Here is a 24,716-nt window from a genome sequence, read left to right as displayed (position 1 = left end):
AGAAAGCTGCAGTCAGTGAGGGATCTACTGACAGCCTCAGGGTGCCAAAACTGGCCAAGTAACACAAGATCTACATGCAACACTATTTTGAAGATCTGCTTAATAACCTAGTGAGAAGGGGAAAAAACTGAGATGCTTTCATGCAGGGGGAAATGATCTAAGCACAGGAGTGAGCTACTCTGATCAAAGATAAAGAATTTCCCAAACTCCTACCCAGTAACAGTTGATCTTCACACCTTTTAATAAAAGATTTGCCAAGGGAAAAATTTAGGTAATAGCTCAAAATAAGGGACATATTTGGAGATATTCAAGGGAGTTTTCTTCCAAAGAAGTCCACTAAGACAAAACACAAAGATACAATATTCTGTAATTGATTAAAATATTTTATTGGCTAGATAGAATATGCAGTATGCATAGAAATATACTGAAATACAAAGTCCTCCAGAATATTCCTGTATAAAAACCACAATTCATACTTCTACACCTTATTTATATACAATACCAAATGTACTCAAGAGTGTGAGTAAGGTCATATTTGCATTTCTTTCTTCTCTTGAAAACACATCTGCTGTAGTCCAAGGCCATTTTGTTTCAAGAGAAAATTGCACAGCTACCCTATTTCCTCATTTGGCCTGAAATCTGATGAAATTTTACATACTCTTCTCTCCCTTACTAGATCCTTTCAAGCTTGACTTCTGCCTCTTTTTCTCCCTTTGTCCCAGTATGCGGTAGACTTTCTTCTTAGCCTCCTTTTGCCTCTTGAATTTCTGTTCATCCTCCTTCTGCTTAACTTTGAGATATTCTTTAAGCTGTTCCCGATGCTTTGCTTTGGCTTTCTTTATCTTGTAATTATTCACTGTACTCAAAGCACTGAGTAGAGCTGATATCTAGAACAGAAAATAGACAATCAATAGACATGCAGTTCAGTTTTGGTGAGCAAGAAACAGTGTAACCTCAGCAGACACACATAATGAATCAGAGATTCAAGGCAAGTTGCTAATTATCTCTGCACCTGTTACCCAATTTCTAAAATGGTTAAATTATTTATCCTGTTAGGAAGTTAATCAAAGCTTTAATTTTTGTGATTTTGGTTAGATAGCTTTTAAAAGGCTATGCCTAATTGCTACTATAGAACACTTAAACTGCAGTTTGGATCTTCTTGCCAATGTAAGCACTCTAATTCTCAATTTTGCAAGCAGAGTATTTGCTTCAAATCCTGTGTTAATAATGCATGGCAATGACAAGTCAAATAAAAAACTGCAGCTACCAATTTAAGTCACCCATAATATGAGAGCACTAAATCCAAGTGAAATACCTTGCAAGTGCTGTGACAAGGACAAAAGTTGTATTTAGGCTTCAGGTGACCTACTAGTCTAAAAAATAGACACCATCCACTCGGTGACAGTTCCATATACATACTGTGTGCCAAACAGGAACAAAACAAATTGTGATCATTTTTTACTAGGAACATATATATCTTTAGCATTAGCAGTAGATTCAAATGCCAAAACAATAGTTAGGAAAGCTTTAAACAGCACATTTACCCTTCAGGAGTCCTTGTTTCAGAGTAAGTGATAATTACCTTCTTTTCATGAGGCTCCCTGATAACAGCTGGTCTCCACTGGTCTTTTGGAGTCTTGCCTTTCTTCTCAAGATTTTTAGGCTTGTTCTTAAAAGGTAGTGCCTTCTGCAGGGCTTTAGGAATGTGGAGCTTATTGAAGTGCCTCTTCTCCCTCACAATAGGCTAAAAGAATGAATAGAGAATATATATATATATCACTCATGATCTTAAAAAGCTTTTATTTAATTTTTTATCTTTCAGCGGGGAAAATGCCCCACAAAACACCACAAACCAAAACAGAAATACACACCCCTCAAAAAAAAAACCCAAACCAAACAAACCACAAAAAACACAAACCAAAAGTAAAAAAACCAACATCCTCTGACATCATTGGACTGAACTGTCAATGATATGTTCACCCCAATTACTACAGCAGAAGTCTCAGTCTGGAGAAGACTTCTACCCTGCAGATTACTTTATAAACTTTAACTGACCCATAACAATCTACTCTCAACTGTTTTATTTCCATCTCATGCCAGGACTGTGCCTTGTAGATAAAAATTTGAAGTCACACATGCATGTGTATGAACATGTATTTATACTGCTCTCAGTTTACACAGGTCTGAGACACACTGCAAATTTGACTGGTTTTAAAAAACAAAACAAAACAGAAATATACCTTATAGAGAGAATCCTTGTTTTGTTTCAGTTTGATGCCTCGCTCATACCTCAGCTGGCCTGTTGTCTTCATTCCACTCCAACTATCTTTCTCACCTGCTGGTTTCAGCAGGGATGTTACGGGGTTATAAAATGTTGGGATAGAAACAGGATACCAAGTCCTCACAAAAACAATATCTGAAAGAAAAGGGAATGTTACTTGGCTCTAAAAATATGAAATATAAAGAGTTCATCACATCCACACTCTAAGCAAAGATTGCCTGAACAGAACAGATACTACACCACATGCTAGCATTGTGTTTGGTATATAGACCAAATGTCTTCAACTTGTGGTAAAAGCAATGCAAAACCCCATAAAGGCATGAACAGCACACATTCCTGAAGAGTAGGCAGCTGAATACCATCCTGTTCATCATTCATATTCAAGAACAAGCAACAGAATTCATATATGTAGATGTGCCTGTATAATTACTGACAAAACCAATTTTCTTTGCCTGTTTTTATAAAAGGACTAACTTGCTTTTATTTTGCACTATCTGTGATTTTGGTGTGTTTAGGAAAACAGGTAATATAAATCCAAGTAAGTATATCATATTCTCAATATCACAGTGTCACTTAGCAAACACAGGAGATCCTCTGCACAATTTCCCCAAAAGGTTACAGAAAAAAAGTTAACTGGAGTTACAATGCCAATCCTTGGACTTCTAAGAAAACTGTCCTTCTAGCACTTGTACCAGTAAATTCAATTCATCATGTTCAAGGAGAAAGGCTGTGTAAAACACTAAAACTATGCTGTGTAAAGGATTAAAACACTTGAAGATGCATGTCTTCAACTCAAGCCTTTTTATCTGCATACTATATGACTTCTGAGTATAAGTGAAAGAAATCCAACATAAAATATACTTCTTTTGAATTTCACTCTGCATCTCACAAGGTATTTCTTACTCTATGAATTCACATCTCAATTATCAGATCCCAGAATTCTGAGACACAGCTTTACAATCTGTGAAGAAGGATGAAAGTTATGTGATAACTTAATGCAATGTGCAACTTACCACTCATCAGCAATTTGTCTTCAAATGTTGCTCTGAAAGCACCCACGGGAGCTCGGAGGGCCTTTTTGATCTGTCCTCGGATGCCACTCACACTACGGATCGCTGCACCTTCAAATTTAGCCACTTCCAACTGAGAGTTAAACATTCCCTGAAAATGTGAATTTCCCACCGTCACTCAAGATGCCAAGTCTCTCTCTGTGACCTATGTAGGCCACAAAAACAGAATTTCCACAAGCTTATCTTATAAAGAAGCAGGAGGAGCATAGCATTGTCTTTAGACTAAGAGTGCTGATCATACCAAAAACCCACTGAATGACTTTAGGAAAGCTACTGAAAGCAATCTACTTAGTCATTTATCACAGGCAAGGTTGCTAAGCATTAAATATATATATATTTAAAATTTCAAAACAGAACACATCTACAGAAGCTTTACAGTTCTCCTTTAAAGTAATTTGCTGGAACACAGGATACCTTAAAAGCAAGCAAGCAAGCAAGCTGCCTTAAGTTGCTAGTTCTGAGATTCTAATACAATACAGCTCTTGAAGGTTTGTGCTTCTTTCATATATCACAAAAAAAGCAAAAAAAAAAAATCTCTCTATGCCTAGTGCAAACACTTAAGTGCTTCATTGCTGGGATCACTGCTTAGCTGCTTACTGCCTCAAATGCAGAACAACCTAAGTTCTCTCTGAGCCTGAAAGCCCAGCTAAGCACAGTGGGAAGGTCAGTGAACATTCACTTCTGCAGCACTTCCTACCCCAAACATTTTTTTAACTGTAACTGAGAAGTCTTAAGCACTGCTAGAAGTCTGCTTTGATTCCAGAGCTGAAATTTAGTGGGATCAGACTGATGCCTACCAGGCACAGGTTTACATCCTCCAAAGGTGTCTGCCACTACTAAGGGCTTAGGAAGGAAGCAGGGCGTGGGAAGGAAAAAAAAAAAATCACACTGAATGTGAATCAGGAGACTATTCCAGAATTTTGGCTGGTTAACAGTTATTCATATTCCTTGTAGTAACCAGTACCTTTAGAGATCACATAGAAGGGAGCTCAAAAAACCAAAGGCAACTCCTGAGATCCAAAACAGCATTCAACACTGAGAACTTATGCCTCAGGAAAAACAACTCCAGGTTGCATTCCTTCCTAACATTAGTACATCTGGTTTTACAGTATACATACCTATGAACTTACCTTAATAAAACAAGTGTTCTTAAAAATTTTGAATGGAAAACCAGTTAGCTTTAATTTCTTTACAATAGTTATGGATTTATCTAAATCGAGCACAACTCCTGTGGCAGCAATCCGGAAGTCAGGCTGAAACATCAGACATGAAAGACACTGCTGAATGTGTATTTCTCAAACAGTGAAGACACCATTTAGAATCACAGAATCAGAAAACAGTTTGATTGGAAGGTCATCTAGATGACTTCTAAAGGTCATCTAGTCCCACCCCCCTGAAGTGAGCAGGGATATCTTCCAATAGATCAGGTTTCTCAGAGCCCCATCCAGTCTGACTCTGAATATTTCCAGGGACAGGGCATCCATCACCTCTCTTGTCAACCTGTCAGTGTTTTACCACCCTTGTAAAAAACTTCCTCCTCATATCTAGTCTAAATCAACTCTTTTAATTTAAAATCATTCCCCCTTATCCTACCACAGCAGGCCCTGCTAAGTTTATCCCCATATTTCTTTTAAGCCCCCCTTATGTACTGAAAGGCTGCAATGAGGTCTCCCCAGAGCTTTCTCTTCTCCATGATGAACCCCAACTCTCTCACAGCCTTTCCTCCTGGGAGAGGTGCTTCATCCCTCCAATCATCTTCATGACTGTCCTATGGACCTGCTCCAACAGGTTCCTGTCTTTCCTGGGCTGAGGGCCCCAAGGCTGGCCATGGTACTCCAGCTGGGGTCTCACCAGAGCAGAGCAGAGCAGAGGGGCAGAATCCCCTCCCTTGCTCTGCTGCTGACACTGCTCTTGCTGCAGCCCGGGATGGGATTTGCTCTCTGAGCAGCAAGTTCCCATGACCACAGCATGTCCACCCTCTCATCCACCAGAATCCCCAAGCCCTTCTCAGCAGGGGCTGCTCTCAATCCCTTCATTGCACAATCTGCACTGGGGGCTGCCCCATGTCTGGTGTGGGACCTTTCACTTGGCCTCGTTGAACCTTGTGGGCTTCCCCCAGGACCACTTCTCAAGGTTCCCCTGGACATATTCCATTCCTCAGGCATGTCAACCACACCACTCAGCTTGGTGGTGCCTGCAAACTACCTGTGCCACTGATGGTCAGTGCTGATCAAACAGTGCTGGTGCCAGTACAGCCTGCTGAGGGACATCACTTGTCACCCCTGCACATCAGGACACTGTGCTGTTGACCACTACCCTCCAGATGTGGAACCAACTCCTCCTCCACTAAACAGCCCACCCATTGAATGAATATCTTTCCAACTTGGAGAGAAGTATGTTGTGAGGCACCTGTATTCCACATTTCACTTTTAAGATTCAGAATTTCTAACCTTTACAGAAGTAATGCAGCATGAAAAATGCAGATTGACTAGTACAGAGTAGTTGAGGTGCTGCTGACATAACATTCCTACCATTCACTAATGAGATTTCCAGAACTGCCATTCTAATTACCTTGGAAACAATCTAGAAGTCCTCGTGATCTACCTCACTGTGTTCTCTTTATGAAACAGAATCTTCCTCAGACAGAAAGTCTCAAAGGAGAAGTGCTCTGTGCACTGCTCTAAGACACTGTATTATGCGAAGGACACATGATGAAAATAGCCTTTGAAAACATGCAAAAAGACAACTGTGCAATAGTACTTGAAGGCATTTTTAGGAAGGAGATAATAATCACCACTCTGATTACTGACAAGCTCATTACAATGCCATGCAAAGCTTTTGTTACCAATTGTCTGCAAACATGAACCTACCTTTGATTAATATATATCTAATAAAGATCATATCTGATAAATACTGCTTTAACGCTATTTAAATTGGAATTATGGAATTGTTTGGTTTTGAAGGGACCTCAAAGATCAGCTCATTCCAACACCTCTGCCATGGGCACCTTCCATTAGACCAGGCTGCTCATGGCCCCATGCAACCTGGCCTTGAATCCACAGCTTCTCTGGGCAACCTGTGCCAGAGCCTCATCACCCTCACAGTAAACAATTTCTTCCTGAAATTTGTTTAAAAAAACCAACCTACCAAACAAACAAAAAAAAATCCTCTCCATACAGTTTCCCATCTCAACATAATACACCTTTCAAAAGCTTGAGTCTAGCTACTTTCTTAGTTCCTACAACTACACTGCTCTATCATAATGTAAACCTTCTTCCCAAAATACATATATTTTGCCCAAATATCCATACAAAGCATTAATCAACAATCTGTGGTAACAAACCTACCGTTGTGCCACTGACAGACTGCACTGCCAAAAATCCTGTCCCCTGAGGAGTGATGGGCCCTAAAAGAAAATAAATTTTAAAATTTCTGAGAAGTTTTACTACACAATATCTAGTCCCTATTTAAATTCCAAAAGCTTAAAAATACATGACAAATATACTTAATGAAGAAAACCGAAGTTTAAAGAACTCGAACTATTGCTCACATTTAAAGCCCCATAAAGGAATGTTTAACAAGAAGTTACTCATGCAAGGGCTGGGCCCATAATGTGTGCAAACTCTATCTGCACACAAATCAGGTTCCTCTTCGATATGCTACAACTTAGCAGAATGCTCAGAATTTGTTTAAAAGCCAAGCAATTCACAAGTCATTTAAATAACCCACAAATATTAGACAACTGCCTATTTTCCCATACTACTTGGCGTTATTTTTTGTTCCAAAAGCTGCGTTTCCTGGTACGTCCCGCAAAGCCTGAGAGCCGTACGCTGCTGGAGCCAGCCGGCACGCAGCTGCAGCAGGGCTCACCCCAGAAGGCCGCCCCGCAGTGCATGTGCTGCGGGGTGTACTTCAGCAGCCGGTGCCGCCCGTTGTGGTCCTCCATGTAGAACATGGGGATGGTCTGGAAGCGCCTCCAGCCCAGCGACAGGATCAAGGGATCGCGCGTCTTCAGGATCTTCTTGTACCACCGGTGCTTCTTCAGGCGCAGCTGATTAGAAGAGAAGGTGAACCGTTCTACTACAGGATGGCAACAGTGATTCTGAAATTCAAGCCTTCATTTTTCAGGAATGACTGAAAGCAACTTCTATCTACACTAGAATTTTTAATACACTAAGTTATATCTTTGTTTATCTTCAAACATTCTCACTAACGTTAGGTTGACTGGGAAGAGCAATCAGTATTTCACTCACTCTGAAGCCATGTGTGTATGCGTACAAGCAAGTATTATATTAAAAATACATTTATATATGTGCTAGTAGCTTTTCTATATATGTGCCAGTCACTTGTATATAGATCATGAAGGTCAGAGTACAATTAATATTTGCAATTTAGCAATCACAGTATCAGATCTTAGTCCCGAGACACCTCTGCAGCTGAACATTAAACAACAGTAACCTTTTCCAGTTATCCAATTAAGCCTATAAAAATCCAGAATCTGCTACTGTAGAATTACACTTTGTGTCAAAAGCAAATCCCCTATTCAGGAGACAAGGATGGAAGTTTCTCTCTGTGTTTACTGTATTTTAAGCACACAGAAAGCAGTAACTCCAGACACCCTGAAGCACACCTGTACCGAGATAAAATGCACTCAGCCCTTTGGCTACGTACCTGTACATAGCCGACATTTCCCTCGCTGTTGCCGAGACCACCCAGGATGATAGGGTAATGAGGATCAAAGTTCAGGACAAATTCACACGGCACATTCTCAATCTCTATTCGAACATACATCCCAGGCCTGAATCCCTCATACTGCACTCTGGTCTCATCATCTTGATCTTCAAATTCTGCTCGATTAAGCTATGTGACAAAGAACACAATTCACAAAACTCAACTATTAGCAACTTGTTCTTGAAGGGCTGGTTCTACTTAAAACATGCTAATATTTATATAAACCTTTTCGGGAAAGATCTAATAGGTGTTGTGACTTCCTATTCAGAGGAAGATCTCTACCACCACAAAGCCCTTCCAATTTGAGATCCCAAGTGGGCCTGTTAGTCTACTTGAAAGACAGTACCCAAGAGAAGCAAATGGCTGAGAGAATTCTGAAACACCTTTCACTATGGTGACTTTGGATTTTAAAGATACAACTGTCTGAAGTACATTTTTTATTTAGGAGACCAAGTACCTTTTGAAGTTAATGTCTTCATCTTTAACGTGTCACTTCATGAGGATGCTGCACTCCTGTCTTACTCAGCAGCTTAAAAATATTTTTATGCATCCTCACACTGTACATCATCAAAAGCTCTTTTGTACCATGGGATAAGGAAGTAGATACTGTGCAAATATTTAAGAAGATAGCCTCATGAATAACAGGAGCCTCACCCTCCTGTTCGAGCTCCTGATGTTTAGCCACCCATAAGACACTGTTTCTTTTACTGGAATGTCCTTCTTTACCCTTTAAGTGCTCTCAGTGCATCAGCATAGCAGAGCTCACATTATCCTTTGTGACAGAGGCTAATACAAACAGGTAAGGATTAATTTAACACTATTTAGGGCAAAATTTTGTCAGAAGACAAGACAGTGAAGTTATTAACAATGTAAGGCAGTGTTCTCCCAAGTCAGTGAAAGAAGGAAGCTGCTTTTAAGCTTACAAGTTCTTATGTAAAAAAACAAAGGCCTGGAACAAAACCAACACCTCACATTCTGGATCCAGTTACACTGAAGACTTCTACCACATGTACAGAGCAATAGTCATTAATTATTTTTTCCTCAAAATAACTTCACAGTTGGATGAAAAAGACTGTCACAGAGAATTTACTTCTACATTAATAACACTGCAAAAAATCACACTAAAAATAATACTAGGAAAATATATGGCAGAAATTAATATGAGGAGAATTTTCACCTTCCTACACATAAAAGGATGCCTTTTTTATTTAAAAACTTTTTAAGTAGTTGAAGTTGAAATTATACATCCTGGCTTATTCAGTGATTTAAAGTATGGTTAAATACTGCACTCAGTTTAAATTAAGCTTTTATTTGTTTGGCTTGTTCGCTTGTTTTCCTTTCCAGATAACAGAATCAAAAGTTCAAGCATAAAAAAATCACAAGCACGTATTTCTTTGTGTGTACTTTCTGAAATAACTCCTGAGCACCACCTGTGTCTCAAAGAAAAAAATCTTTGGGGGACAAACCCTGTGGAGCATTTTTGAAAACATATAGCCAGATAAATTGTCAAATTAGCAGATTGTACCTGTGCTTGTTTATGCATTTCTTCTTTAAGATCATCAAAGTATGTGGCATCCCCTTCATCATATTCTGCATCAAACATTTCTTTAAGTTTTCTTTTCTTGTCCATGCGCTCCTTTTTCTTCTCCTCCTCCTCAGGTTCTAGTTTGGACGTTTTTTCATCTTCCTCCTCCTCTTCTTCACTTCCAGACTAATCAACAATAAGTTGTCAAACATGTAAAATGGTTCACTGAAAACAACCCATTCTGATCAACATTTTGATAGATATTATTAAACAATACTTTTATAGATATGATTAAACAATACTTTCTTATAGTGTCAATTATTAAGACACTTGAAAAACATTTCCATTTTAGACAGAAATTAGTAAGCTATTCATACAAGAAGACAACTCCAGTAAGGACCAAAAGATCTCATGATCTAATGATATTCCTTTTCACTGACAAAACTTTGACTAAAAATCATTGTAATGTAAGGGAACAGACCCTAGAACTGACCCTAGAATAGCTCTCAGTTATTTCTAGAGCTAATATAAGCATATATAATACAGGAGAAAAAAAAAAGTAATTGTTGATAGCATTGAGCAATCATGCTGGAAGGCTGGAAGCACTCTTGAGACTAGGAAGAAGGAAGTTTGTTCACAGACCATTTGAAAACTGCCAAAATTATGCCATTACCCTCAATTTTATAATGAATGCAAAGCCATCAAGTTGCTCAGTCCAAAAAGAAATTGATTTTTCAGTTTGTACTGTCAGAGACAACTACAGTTCTGTTACTGGAAGATATCCAAGCCACAGCATAAAATTGCTTCCACCAACCTCCTTTCTGCAGATAAGAGGAATGAACTAGGAAACTGTGTCAAGTTTCCACTATTTGTTGTGTTTAAACAGAGTGCTATAATCTTCTGCATCAGATGAGATGACATAGTACAAAGAATCATGATTACATTTGGTTTTAAAATGCTTCTGTCCTGCCTCCAGATCCTCCAGCTCTTGATTAAGCCTGACACCTACTGTTAAATAAGTGAGGTGACTTCTACATAATTAACTATAAACAAAAATTCAGGCTCAGGCTAAAAACATGCCACCCTAGATAAAGTCAGTAACAACCATAAATTTTCTTTCATGCTCCCACTGATTTCCTTCCTACTGATTCTATGAACACCAAATTTATTACATAGGATGCCTATCACTTGATAAGAAACACACACTTATGTTGCTAAAGAACACAAAAATGCAGATCAGACCTGCTCTCCTCCAGCAGCAGCCTTTCCTTTGTGTACAACCCCAGTTTCCAGATCTTCAAAATCTCCATACAGCTCTTCTGCAAGACACGTGAGCATTAGTTAACCATTCTGCTGTATTGCTCTACACCATCTCTCATGTGTTCAGTACTATGCATTTCTCAGTGCTGCTGTGGAGATTAGTTTCAGTCCAAATATTTTTGATTCCCATCAAGTTTTATACATTTGTTCTGTCCTCTCTACAGCTTCAGCTGGAAATTCCCAGCTAAACTCAACGTGGCTCCTCCTTTACCCTTTCAACACCCTTATGATTTAAAAAATGTAAATGAAGTTTAGATCACCCCAAAGGACTCCCAATATATTCATTTGCACTCTAATGACACAAGACATCAGCAGAGCAATTGAGTTCCTATGTTTAATTTCAAAAACATAAAAAAATTAAATATAGCTGACAGTCTTTAGGTTAAAAACATATGCTTACAGAAGCCTGTTAAAGCACAATCATGCATGTAAGATACAGCCACATTATTAAATTATTTCTTAATTAAAAATAAATAAATAAATAAAAACACCACCTCCAAAACATCTGAAGATAGAGCTCACTTTTTAGCCAAACGTGAAAGGCAAGTTTGTTTTCCCAATAAAGAATAGTTGCTGTTTACTTCTGCCATGACTATCCCAAAGAATAAACCATATAAGATGAATAGATGAACTCAGATACATAATTCAAAGCTGGCATGTCCAAGTGTTGAGACTAAGAACTCCATTTTGTAATTTAAATTACATACTCTATTTTTTGGAAAGTAAATTTCCAGAATGTGGTGTGTGCCTACTGTTTCTACAGAGACTGACAGCAATGTGTAATTATGTTAGGATCTACATAATAATTTATATAGTAGTTTGGAAAAAAACCCTGCACGTATAGCACTAAGGCACAATATTCTACATACATAACTAAAAAGTCATACTTTTCTTAAAAATCCTGTATACAGGAATCATTTTTAGAAGTGTTACACATACCATCTTCCTCCAACAGCTTTGCTGCATCTTTATCATCCTCCCACTTTCCAGTAACAAAGCAGTCTCGAATACTGCTCATAACCTGCAAAATAAGTGTCATTGCCTTGCACAGCTGCAGCTTATCATCAACAGAAATGCTCCCCAAGACATTCCCCACTTCCCCATCAGAGACATCACCTCAGAGACAATTCTCACATGCAGCTCCACATCAATTCACCATTACCAAAACTACACAATGCCTCCCCAAAAGCAGGATTGTGAACCCAGTTTAATTCTTGCTCAAAGGTCTTTGCACTACCAAAATCTCCACCCTACATTGTATTTTCACTTGGGTCTCCCCTGCTTTTTACTTTTTGGTAAATAAAGAACAAACTGTTATCCACCAAATATTCAAGTGAGATAAGCATTAAATTGATTTACTGTAACTTGCCACTCTTCTAAGAACAAGCCTGGAATCTGTTACTTACAGTGACAGCAAGTGGCAGAATCTAAGACACTGTGGCCATAGCTCCCACAGGTCTGTTTCAATGACAACTCAGTCACACTTTATGAGACACAGCCAGGACAGAACCAGACAGGACATGCAGAAGCAATTATCCAATGGCATTACCTCTTCTAAATCCCAATCCTTCAGCTTTTCTACCAGAAATTTGGAGCAGTCAAGAGCATTAGCCTTCTGTTTGGATGCTTTGTCTGGACGGCTGACACGAAACAAACCTCCAAGTTCATCATCTGCATCCTCGCTCTCCTGGTCCTCATCCTCCACAGCTAAACCAAACACAGAGGCTGTGATGATTTCCCCCAGAGTACATGCATGAAATTCATTAACCACCTCTCTCCTTATGTTTCCCAACAGCTGCAGCAGTTTGAGGAAATTAAAGAACCAAACTGGAACAGTTTTAAATGTAAAAGCCTGAATAAAAAGGTACACTGATCTAGTTGCTTTCATAACTGGAATTATATTTAAAAACATAAGTAAACAGAGGATGCTTGTTCAATATCACAAATTGGAACAATACCAAAATGATCTGTGAACAAGAAGGACATTAAGCTTGCCTGTAAATCAAGAATACAAAATTGGAGAATCTGTCAGAAAATCTTTCCACACCTGCACTGTGGAAGGTTTACAAAGGCCAAATGCTCATCATGTTCTACAAAGGTTCTGCACAATGAGATTGACAACCATTGTTGTCAAAGTTGTGAATTAAACCAAAGTTGTGAATTAAAACAGGACAAGTTACATAAATAGCAATTTTCTCTTCCTTTTAAGCCAGCTATTTTCCCCTTGACAAACACCTGATACTAAGTAATGTGTAAGAGACTCTTTCACTTTTCTGTGAGACAGAAATTCCTGAAACCAGCCAACAGACAACATCCCTTTATGAAACACAATTACCACAATGGGTTTGCATAATATCTATCAGATCATTACACAAACGACCAAACCGTAAACATTTGAAAGAAATAACTGTATCAGAAAACATGAGTAACAACTGAGTAGTCTGGAAAATTAACTCAAAATGCTTTTTATGGGAAAAGTAAAAACTGTCTTCTTATTACAATTATTACTGAAAATGAGCATCAGCAATTAAAAAGTAACTCTCCTCAAGCCTTCTACCATAAGACCGTGCTCAAATATTCAGACTTGAAAACTTGGTAACAGCTAAAAGCCAGCACATACTGAGACAAGTTTCCAAACAGATCTGTACCTTTTCCATATACAAGTTTACGAAGATTGGGGGTTGATCGCTGCTGCCTTAGAAAGGCCTCAGCTGCCTTCTGTGTGAGGTCCTCTTTCCATTTAAGTGCACCTGAAAGGGGAAAAAAATTGCAAAAAAGAACAAGAATCAGCAACTACAAAAATAATTGAAATATGGACATGACAAGAGGCTTAAGAAGTGTAAACAGAACCCACAATTTCTTCTTCTCATATTCCATATATACACAAAACCATAAACTGTTGATAAAAAATTATGCCACTGATTTTTTTTTTAGGATAGAATTTAAAAAATTTATTAACAACAGTAACAGATTTGATCATGTTCACGATGATACATATCTTCTTCACAGACTCACAGAATGGTTGAGCTTGGGAGGGACTTCTGGAGGTCTCTGTGTCCAGCCCCACTGCTCAAGCAGCCACACCTAAGGCAGGGTGCTCAGCACCACGTCAGGATGGTTTTGAACATCTCCAAAGATGGAGATACCTGTTCCAGTGCTCAGTGAATCCTTAATGCATTTTAGTAACATTCCCACAAACACGTTTTTTAGTCTTTCTAGATGTAATACAGCATCATAATTTGTTTTACACACATAGCTATAAAGATTAAAGAGAAGTATATGCAAAATCAATGAAGTTTTGTTTATAAAATGAATCACCTCTGTTCTAGAGGAGGGAAATTTGACACTGCATACTACAATGTAAATGAAAGGCTTAATAGCAAGTATTTCAAGCTTTCCTAACTTGAAGTTTTGCTACTTAAGAATCATATATAAATGCACACACACACACACACACATATATATATATATATATATATATAAAACAGGCAAAATGATGGAGTATTTAATAATGATATCCTTTAACAATTAATATAATTAAAAGTGGACAGTATTAAAAATTAAATTAAATTTAAGTGGACAGTACAAATTGAACAGTTATAGTCTACCTGTTGTGTCAGCAGAAAGATCTATTTTTTCTTCATACTCCTCTTCCTCTCTTAGCAGGTTCTCCACATCATCATCCTCAGTATCTACAGTTTTAATTTTAGTCTGTCCAACACTATCAGCTTTCTTTGCTTGACTGTGCTGAAATCCATTCCTATTTGACTCTTCAGCTTCTAATTCCTCATGTGATTCCTCCTCCTCTAATTCCTCACCCTCTTCAAGGGAAGAGTTCTCATCCTCAGATTCTGACGCTTCTTCCGCGGTGCAATTTCCTGAATCAGTAGTGAGCACTGCTTTTCTTTTGGGACTGTGCTCTGAGATTTGTGATTTCGTTTCTGTACGTTCACTATCCATATCATACTGCTTAGATTCAGCTCTTTTATTTGCAGCCTCAGATTCACTACCTGAGCTTTCATCTTCACAAGTCCTTTGTATGTCCCCCTCCTCCTCTTCCTCCTCCTCATCTTCCTCCATCTCACTGTCTTCAGGGGCAGTTTCTCCTTCTTCTTCAGAGCTCATCTCCAGATCATCATCACTGTCAGCAAATGCTGGGAGCTCATTCACAGCTTCTTCCTGAGCCACCTCTGTTTTCAGACGCTTGGCTCTCCTAACAGCCATCCCTTCCCGTATTAGCACTCTCTCACTTTCTTCCTCAGCATCATTTTCATCATCACCATCACTTCCATCTTCAGACACTGCTTCTTCTTCATCTCCTTCTTCTTGGTCATCTTCCTCATCACTTGCTGCATCATCATTTTCCTTCTCGTCGTCTTCAAATACGGCCTTCCGACGAACTCTGCCGGTCTTCAAATCCACCTGCCTCTCTTCTTTTGGCATCACAAACCTGTTTTCCCAAAGACCACATTTGGGGTAAGATGGTAAAGTACAAGAAAATTTTAATAAAAGAATTAAGCTTCATGTTAATATTATTAAACAGTTCTACAAACTTTATTTCAAACAAAATGAAGTTATGTAAACCATTAGAAAGGCAGTGGCATCCTTTAATGTCTCTTTATTCATGAATATTGAATGTTATAGCCAAAAATAATTCCAATAAATTTTTTCATTTTCCATGGAATGTATTAAAACAGAAATGTTACTTGTACCAGCAAGAAATTCCTGGAAGGCAGGACTACACTGCTTGCAAAACCTTCTAGTACCAATTACTTCTATCCCAAAATACAGTGTGGCATATGAGTAATCTCAGGAGAGGAAGAATCAGACAATATGTCATTTCACTAGTTGTGCTCTATTGAGAATTTTTCCTAAATTAGAGCTTGACATTAGAGATTCATTCATGCTCAAACACTGCTCAGCATTTAAAACTTACTCTTGTCCTACATCTTCTGAACCCAAGGGTGTAGAGTCCATGAAGAGAGAGACCTTGCTTGATGCCATCTTAACATCAATGGTTGAGTGTGTGGAGATGAGGCTCTGAACAAGTTCCTGATTTGGCCTCACTTCCTCCTGGAAAGAAAAGATCTTTTACTTTTCAATTAAGTTGAATAAACAAATGTCTAATGACAGTTATCAGTTTAAACCAGCAGAAATATGCATATGCAAGAAAAAATTGCAGAGCATTTTAAAGAAGCATTTTCTCAGAATAGAATAGCAAGCTCTCTCTTCCCCTCTTCACATTTCAAGAGTATCTATAATATCAACCCAAGAAAAATTGAAGAGGGACTCCTTCACAATATGCAACCACTACAGTAAATACCAGCAAACACATTATCACAGACCCAAAGGTATTTAACATTTAGCACAATACAGGGGAATAAAACTGAATTTATTTTGTTTGTAGGTGAATCTCTTTTTTTTTCTCCCTTTGACCAGTTAAATCCTTTAAGTTTTCTCCCAACAATCACCATGTCCTGCAAAATAAGAGTGGTAATAGTCCAGCACCAGGAGATTTCATAAATCTTAGGTCAATATTTGGAAAGTTATTATACAAATTTAAGGTATTTAATATCAACTGATCTTCCAATGTTTTGTACAATAACAGATAAGATAAATATCCCTTGTCTGAAATCCCTGAAGAAGAACTAATTACCTACTACGGATAGACAAGGATTGATTATTTTAAAGAAGCTTATTTTAAAACACTTATTTTGGCTTTAAGGATAAAAACTATATTTTCCAAGAGAATTCAAACCACCAGCAGCATTCTTTTACCTCTTCTTTTTCATGAGCATGGCTTCCACCAAGGTCAATGTAAACAGCATCTTTATCATACACAATACCCCCGACTCCTGAAAGAGGGGCATAGACAAGCTTCTCTTTCTCATTTAAGGAGCGTTTCTTCTGCTGCTCAGGGAGAGCACAGGGGTCTGGCAGGAAACTCACATCACTTACAGTGAAGTCTCCAACACCTGAGGGGACACACAATGATTCATCAACAGGAAGCTCTGTACCAAACATCCAATTCCTCTGCCTTACCACTGAACTCAGAGAAGTATACATAAATTCACCAGAATCCTGCAAAGCTTTGTTTGCTTCTTTGCTTGTTTTCAATGACAAAAACAGCAACACACTTTTCTGAGTAGGTCTGTAAATTCATTACCACGGTATTTCTTAATTTAAATTTTTTAATCATTCACTTAAAATATTATTCAATTCTGACCATAATAAATATATTACATAATTTACTAATTCACATCATTCAAATTTAGTTTCATCATTAGGGCTGGTATGTTTTACATTTTAAGCACCTTTTAAAGTGATATATCTTTGAAAAAATTTAAATACTGTAAATAATGTGTTTATCAGTGCAACAAAACTGCACAATTAAAAGCAAAACTATTTACAAGATTTATTTTCACAAAAACATGCATTATGAAAAAAATTTCAAAAACATAGCAGGTATTTAGAAAGGTGAAAAGTTTGTTGTATAACATGCTTTAAGATACAAATAATTTCAGCTATGTTGGTTTTCACAGATCAGTACAGAAAGAGTTCTAAGACTGATAAATTACCTGGCATATGAATTTGACTTTTGTTTTTTAGGTGTGCTCCTCTCAGGTATCCATACAGTGATATCTTCCTGTCACATTTGGGATTGATTCGAACATCCTCTGGGTTTGTCAGCTCTTCCATTCTACTCAACATTTAAAATGACAGTTAAATATCCAGAGTCTCAATGGTAACTTCTGAGAGAAGGTAATTTAAGAGAAGAGAACATCACTGCTGCCACTGCATGATCTGCAGACTCTAATAGTCAAAACTAAATTATATCATTATATCATAAGAAAGAGAAAATTCATGGAAAAAACTATCTCATAAAAACATTTTAGAAATGTATTTTAAAAGCTGTATAATCATGTTCAACAAATTTCCAGGTTTACTGACACTTCACTGAACAGGTACTGCTTTCTTTTAACTACTCTTTATCGGCTTTGCACACACAACCCTCCTCTAATCAATCTCACCATTAGAGGGGAAACAGCTGCATGTCACATTCCCTGCAGCCACACAACACCTTCTTTTCCCTAAGAATGGTGGTTAACAACACAAAAGCTACCACAGAAAAGAGTGGCTGTTTGCAGGCAGAGGAGGGGGAAACTCCTTTCTACGCTGCACATGGGAGGCAGCACAGGGAGCCAAGGAGGAGAATGGGGCACACAACCCACTGCAGATCAGCTTAAAGCTGACCCAACAATCATGAAACTGCAACAGTTACAGCAACCTAAAACAATGTTACTGAAAAACTACAGAATGAGGGGTTTGCATTTTCCCTCTCTTTGCTTTATGCATTTTGCAGGACTTTGCACAATGCTTATCTACTTCTCTGACAATTTTTCCTGAAGAATTAGAGCTAAAGAAGAGGCTCATTCAAGGCACTTTAGATTACTGTGGGAATTTAGTCATAACTGTAAGCATTCTGGCAATAAAATATGAAAGGTGAGGTAATTTCTTAAGCAGGCACAGCTGCCATCAAGATTACTTTCATGTTCCAAAGAGACTCTGAATCAAATGCTATACTTGGGAGATGAAGCAGAAGGGATATTCCAGGGAACTCAGAGGACTAATTCACCAGCTGTTGTTTAATCACTAGAATGCTGTTTCTTTTCCACAGAAATTCAGTATAACCATCAACAAGCAGGATTATTTTAACTATCCAGTGTTTCAAAAGTATTTACAATATACCAGAGGCATGTGCATGATCTGACACAAATGAAAACTCAACGGCACAAACCTGCAGAGGCGCCTTCCCTTCCCAAAGCCACTCAGGGAACACCAAACATTCACACACAGAGCTGAGGGCTAATAGCACAGCTTTTTCAAATAACAAGGTGCTACCTACTCTGAGAATAAAGAACAGAGAGAAAAACACACACCTGTCTGCAAGAACATACGGGTGAGACGTCTGCCAAGTGAGAGGCCGGAATTTCATAACCGAAATAAAACGCCCCAAATTGTGAATTTCCTGCTTTTGATATTCTCCATGAACCATCCCGGACAAATAAAACAACTTGGCACCCTAAACACATTAAAAAGACATAAAAACATAAAAAATTCGACTTAATACCCATAAAGCTAACAAGAAAAATATACAGTTAATGCAATTCTAATTGTAAATCATGACTGAAAATTACATTACAATTGGGCATGAAAGATCAAACTAACCAGGTTACTTCAACATGAAAATTGTCCCCTAAATCTCAATGGAAAACTATTCACATCCTCAAGACGTCAAACAGACCTACAAGCAGATCCTCCTCGCACAGCACCTGCATACAGACCTAGTAGCAAATTTAGTGACTTATCACACTGGGATACAGAATAATCACACAAGTATTTTAGCAAACAGAAGAAAGATGAAACAATCTGATACAGTATCAACACTGGTCACTTACCTATTTAAAAGATGTAAGAACATAATAAACACAAGTATTGACCCACTTTTAATCTAGCTTCCATAAAGCAAAATACATGAAAGAATTAATGTTAAATGTCATACCGGATACACTTCAGTCCAGAATCTGTGCTTTAACTTCTTTTTAGTCTTCTTTAATTGTTTGTTGTTCTTGAATGTGTCCAAGTGGGTTAGAACTCCCATAATTTTGGGAAAGCCATGTACCTGGCAAATGTTCAGGAATTCAAATGTCTCCATCTCAAATCCAAAGCTGGCATCAATGAGCATGAGAACCTGTAAACACAACATTCACTAAAGCAATACCACAGTGCCCACATGAGATTATTTCAAAGACCACACCTTTAAACTCTTAAGCTTCTGAGGACCCAAAATTTTGCAAAAGGTTCCATACTTTATTTTCATATACCCTGAAAACCAACTTTGGCTTTTTATCTGAAGTATGGAACTTGGCTGCTAAAGATGTTCTAGATGCTCTAGGTATGCAGTAACATTCAGTATATAATAAGATCTGAACAAGTGTTTACTTAGTGAATTTAAAACATGCAAAACTGATTATCTTCCAAGATATTCAGGAACATCTTAGAAAATTAATAAAACTCTTATACCTTATACCTGTGTCTTGGATACACTAATGCTGCTAAGGCCAAGTCTTTTGGTAAACAAAACCAACTTTTTTCCCTTGTTGCAATTGCTGTTACACATCACTAAAATGCACTGGCACAGGGAAACAGCAGCCAACAGTCACATGGAAATGCAAGCAAAGTTGGTTTAGGGTCTTAACGATAATAAAGAACTTGAAACATACAGGAACTGATGACAGATCTTTAAGCACTGATGTAATCTCACCCCCCTAACAATAAATCCAAACAGATTCTCAGCACCACCATGTGCACACAGAATCTGAAACATCCACCAAATATACCAGCAGAAGTATTTGTACATCTCCTGTACTCAGTAGGAAACACACAAGTAGAAGAATATCTAGATCAGGGTACACAAGTATTTAGATATTTACATAGTTAATACTTAGACAAGGATCTCAATACCTAATCAGCTGTGAATAATATACTCCAAATCCACATGTAAAGTAAAATTCTAAACAAATAGATCATGTACTGAATTCCCAGGAACAGTTGATGTAATCTCTTGATCCAAAAGTTGCAAGTAAATTACAACAGTGACGACACTCCACTGAAATCAGTTGTATTACTACAAGACAGATGGAGACAGATGGAGACCTCAGAGTGCATAAAAAACCCCAACTAGTACACTAATACATACTTCCACTTTGAACATTACTTGAAAACTTCTTGACTAAAATTCATTTTCAGATTTTATATGGTTTAACCAGAACCCTTAATGAGAAGTCACTGTGTCACTTTGGCTTGTTATAACATCTTCCACTAGAAGTTTACCAGTTGCATTAGCAATGAAGCTCAGCAGCATTTCCCTTCTTTCACATCCTCCCCACCACCACACACACACACTTACTTTACTTTCCCTACCCTCAGCATGAGGAAAGTCCTGGCATTGTTCCAGAACATGAGGTCTGTCAAAGAGTTCATGTCTTGTTCTCTTTGAAACCAAAGACAGTTTTGCCTTTGACAGCAAAAAATGTGTAGAAACCAGACACTGGTGCAGTCCAATCAAAAGTAGTATTTTCAATATAAATTATAGTAGAGAACACATTCCATTGTTAACTTACCAAATCAGCAACTTTAGCCAGGTCAATCATCGTGTTAATGTCACATCCACATTCAATAATGGTCAGCCGGCGTTTTTTACCTGAAAACAGAATTAACCATCAAAAAATGAAACAGAGGGAGCAAACCAATTCATAGTTTTCTTTTCAGGTCACATTCCTGAAGTTCCTCCAGGGATCTGAGACCCAGATTCTGGTCTAGCATGTAAATCATCCAACATGCACCACTGCAGAAGAATCTGTTTTTACCTGTTTATAATTCTGCTAAAATATATTTTTTTAATTTAAAATTATCAGATCTTCTTTTACTGTACCTATGCCAGATCACACATCCAAATTATTTCTTCAAAATGACCAAAAATCATGAGAACATGAACACATCCCAGCTCTCAAAGCAAGACAAGTAAGGAGCACAAAAGAAGCATTTCCATTTCTCCTATCTTTGTTCTCACCTGAAACAATTGTAACAGGACCCCGGATTTCAACCAGCTTTTGCCTTGTGAAGTTCTTAATGAGACACTTTATTACAGTGCTCTTCCCAACCTTGGGAGGGCCAACCACAACCACCACCACGGGAGGTGGCTCCAAAGGAGTCCGGTCAACCACGGGAATGTGATGCTTTTTAGTCTTCAGATCCTGAGTTCTGAGGAGAAATTTGTCATAAATAAACACAGGAATGTCATGGGGAGCTATACTGCTTTTCTATCGATTAACACAGTGTACAGTGTAACAGAGATGCACAAAGCACCCCATTTCTGACACACACACACAAACTACAGTGTGACTGGGGCAATGATGAACTCTAGGCAGACACACCAGTGAAAATCACAGTCTGTGTATGTCTACACAAAGCAACAAAGAAAGCCCGGGCAACCCCCACCCTCCAGCCGCCTCTGCACTCTAGAGCCAGCTCCCGCTCCTCACCGATGGAAAGTCCTGGCCATCCGCACCGCGGACTGCACTGTAAAGGCTTTGGGGTTTCTCTTCCGTGCATTCTCCTCATCGCCTATTCCCAGGTCATTGAGATAACGTTTCCTTTTCTTCTCTGCCTTTGGCCCGCTATGCTTTGCACGATGCTTTTTCTTCTCTTTTTCCTCCATCTTGCTCGTTCAACAGTTGTTCACAACCAGCAGGATTCTGAGTTCCTCCGTGCGACAGCGGGCGCAGCTGGCACGGGAAGAGAGCGCAGTCAGCACAGGGCACGCGTACACAGCACAGCGCTGCAGAACACCGGCAAGCACTACCAGACCCAACTCACGGCGCCCATGCACGCCCTGCCCCGCGCACGGAGCCCCCGGGCCCCGCGCCCCCGGCCCAGGGCCGCGGGCACCGGCAGCGCCCCGGCGGCGCGGCCGAGCGGCGGGGAGCTGCCGGGCACACCGCGGGCCCTCAGCTCGCGAAGGGGCCCTGCGGCGGGGCCGCTCCCCACGAGCAGCCACCACTCACCTGTGCCGTGCGTGCCGTGGGCCCCGGTCCTGCCCGGCCCCGCGCTGTCCCCCCGGCTCGGGTGCCGTGCCCCGGCCCCGCGCTGTCCCCCGGCTCGGGTGCCGTGCCCCGGCCCCGCGCTGTCCCCCCGGCTCGGGTGCCGTGCCCCGGCCCCGCGCTGTCCCCCCGTCTCGGGTGCCGTGCCCCGGCCCCGCGCTGTCCCCCCGGCTCGGGTGCCGTGCCCCGGCCCCGCGCTGTCCCCCGGCTCGGGTGCCGTACCCCCCGGCCCGGCCCGGTCCGGCCCACGTGCGCCCGCACCGGCCGCTCCGCTGCGCAGCCACCCTCCGGGAAACAGCGGCTGCGCGCGGAGTTCCGGCCGCGACGGAGCGCTATCGGCGGCGCACACGGTGCCCCGCAGCGGGAGGGTGGCGGCGGTGCCCGCACAGAGGACCGGGACGGGAACCGGGAGTCGGCCCCTTTGCGCGTGTTTAGGAATAAATGACTCTCCTGCAAGCTCTGTGAAAGCCCGCGGTAGCTGCCCGGTGGGGCCGGCCCCACAGCACCCGGAGCGGAGGAGGCGCAGGGACCTTCAGCTGCCCGCGGGTTCGGGGCAGCCCCCGTTCGAACTGGCAGATGCGGCCCCAGCAATTACTGTGAGGAAGAAATAAAACCAGTCCTTGCCAGTGCAGTGAGTTCGGACGGAATCAAAGAATGACAGAACCAATGGGGATTTCAGCTCTGAGCCCGGGGTCACGGAGTCCATCCCGTGCCCGAACGCCGCCGTGCCAGCGCCTCTTGGCACGGGGTGCCGCGTTCCCTTCAGCCCGGGAACGGTGACAACACCACCTCCCCGGGCAGCCCATTCATTCACCTTTTCTGTGAATAAATTCTTCCTGATTTCCACCCTAAACCTTCCCTGGTGCAGCTTAACACTATGTGCTCTCCTCCTGTCGCTAATACAACTTAGCGGGACGTTTTGCACCCACAGGGACATGACCAGGCATGCAGAGGGCAAGGGACCCAGGTGAGAAGTGAGCCATTGTTTTATCTCAGGTCAGCGCCCCGCCTGAAGGTCTGTCCCCTTGAGGTGCGTTGTAGGTGCAGACCCTGCTCCATGAAGAGCCCTCTTCTCTGGGGTGATTCTCCTAATGGCATGAGCCAGCGAGGGGCAGGGCTGCTAACGAGGTGAACGGATCCCTGTGTGCTGCTGGCTGGCCCCATCCTGCCTCCCAGGCAGGTGGCTCCCAGCTGGACTTGCAGGGACCGTGCTGTCACACTGGTCCTGCTCCTGGAGGAGGTGGCTGTGAAGAAAGGAATGTGATTTCAGGTTCCCACATGCTGAGGACACCCTGCAGTGAATTAGCCCAGGCTGACTAAAAGTGACGTTGGTGAATTTGGGTCCTCACTATCTCTTTGACAAGTTATGTAGAAGAAAATACGTGTTTCAATATTTAGCATGCAAAATGCTCCCTTCTGCTATAAACAGAAGCATTTTACAGGCAGAAGGGTAGTTCAACTACTGAACACTGGTTCAGTAGTTGGTTCCTGCCCCAGCTCTTCCTCAGCATCACCTGATGATATGACAGCAGAGATGCTGTTGGCAGCAAGTCCAGGGGAGGCTACTATACCATCGCTGTGGAAGTACCTCCTACGTGTTGAATAAGCATTAAGAAGGTTTTATGAGGGAAAGGGTATATGTAAATAAATAAATCTTAGTGCATTTTTTTTCAAAAATTTACTAAAAGAGTCATATATACAGTCATAAATACAATCATCTCTTTGTCCTTCACTCTCAAATACAACCTGTGTTCAAAGTGCCTTGCAGCTATTGTCTGAAGCCATACAGCTCTTCTGTAATACATGAGCTTGTTCCAATCCTTTAGGTTAAGGCAGAAAAGTTACAGCCACAGATAAAAATTACTGACAAAAGTCAGGACTAATTTTCTGGACTTCTTGTGTACACACCTCCATAGACAGTTTGTTCAGGGATATAAATTTTATTAATAAAATAATGGTCTGTGGTTAAGTTTTATTCTCATTGTTTCTCTTGTTCTATAAACAAAATAATTGAGTTAATAACAAATGTATTACAATCTAAGCATATTTTAAAATATTCCAGAGCCACATTTTAAACACAAAAATAGATCTGCATGTAAAGTTTTCAGCATCCTAGGCCTAATACT

General features: G+C 40.2%; 1 protein-coding gene across 1 annotated transcript; it reads right to left on the bottom strand.

The window, feature by feature from the left end:
- Positions 1-362: 362 nt before the first annotated feature.
- On the bottom strand, positions 363-22,609 carry BMS1 (BMS1 ribosome biogenesis factor). Its single transcript, XM_053984117.1, has 23 exons — positions 22,555-22,609; positions 22,033-22,275; positions 21,561-21,751; positions 21,112-21,191; positions 19,491-19,679; positions 18,868-19,010; positions 17,506-17,627; positions 16,706-16,902; positions 15,864-16,000; positions 14,536-15,377; positions 13,576-13,677; positions 12,477-12,634; positions 11,867-11,948; positions 10,850-10,926; positions 9,608-9,793; positions 8,023-8,211; positions 7,222-7,402; positions 6,699-6,757; positions 4,482-4,604; positions 3,295-3,442; positions 2,241-2,416; positions 1,583-1,744; positions 363-887 (listed from the first exon to the last, which is right to left on the bottom strand). Exons 2-23 carry the CDS (start codon positions 22,206-22,208, stop codon positions 651-653), a joined length of 3,957 nt encoding a protein of 1,318 aa, XP_053840092.1. The 5' UTR covers positions 22,209-22,275; positions 22,555-22,609; the 3' UTR covers positions 363-650.
- Positions 22,610-24,716: the final 2,107 nt, after the last annotated feature.

This window comes from Vidua macroura, chromosome 8 (genome assembly GCF_024509145.1).
Source record: "Vidua macroura isolate BioBank_ID:100142 chromosome 8, ASM2450914v1, whole genome shotgun sequence".
NCBI lineage: Eukaryota > Metazoa > Chordata > Aves > Passeriformes > Viduidae > Vidua > Vidua macroura.
This window is presented reverse-complemented; position numbering and strand designations above follow the sequence as displayed.

Coding starts and splice junctions, on each gene's coding strand:
- BMS1 (XM_053984117.1), bottom strand. CDS start 22,208: ATGGAGGAAAAAGAGAAGAAAAAGCATCGTGCAAAGCATAGCGGGCCA. Junction 13,678..14,535: donor TCTTTCTGCTGACACAACAG/GTAGACTATAAC, acceptor TTCCCCTTTCAG/GTGCACTTAAATGGAAAGAG. Junction 6,758..7,221: donor CTGCGGGGCGGCCTTCTGGG/GTGAGCCCTGCT, acceptor ATTTTCTTTTAG/GGCCCATCACTCCTCAGGGG.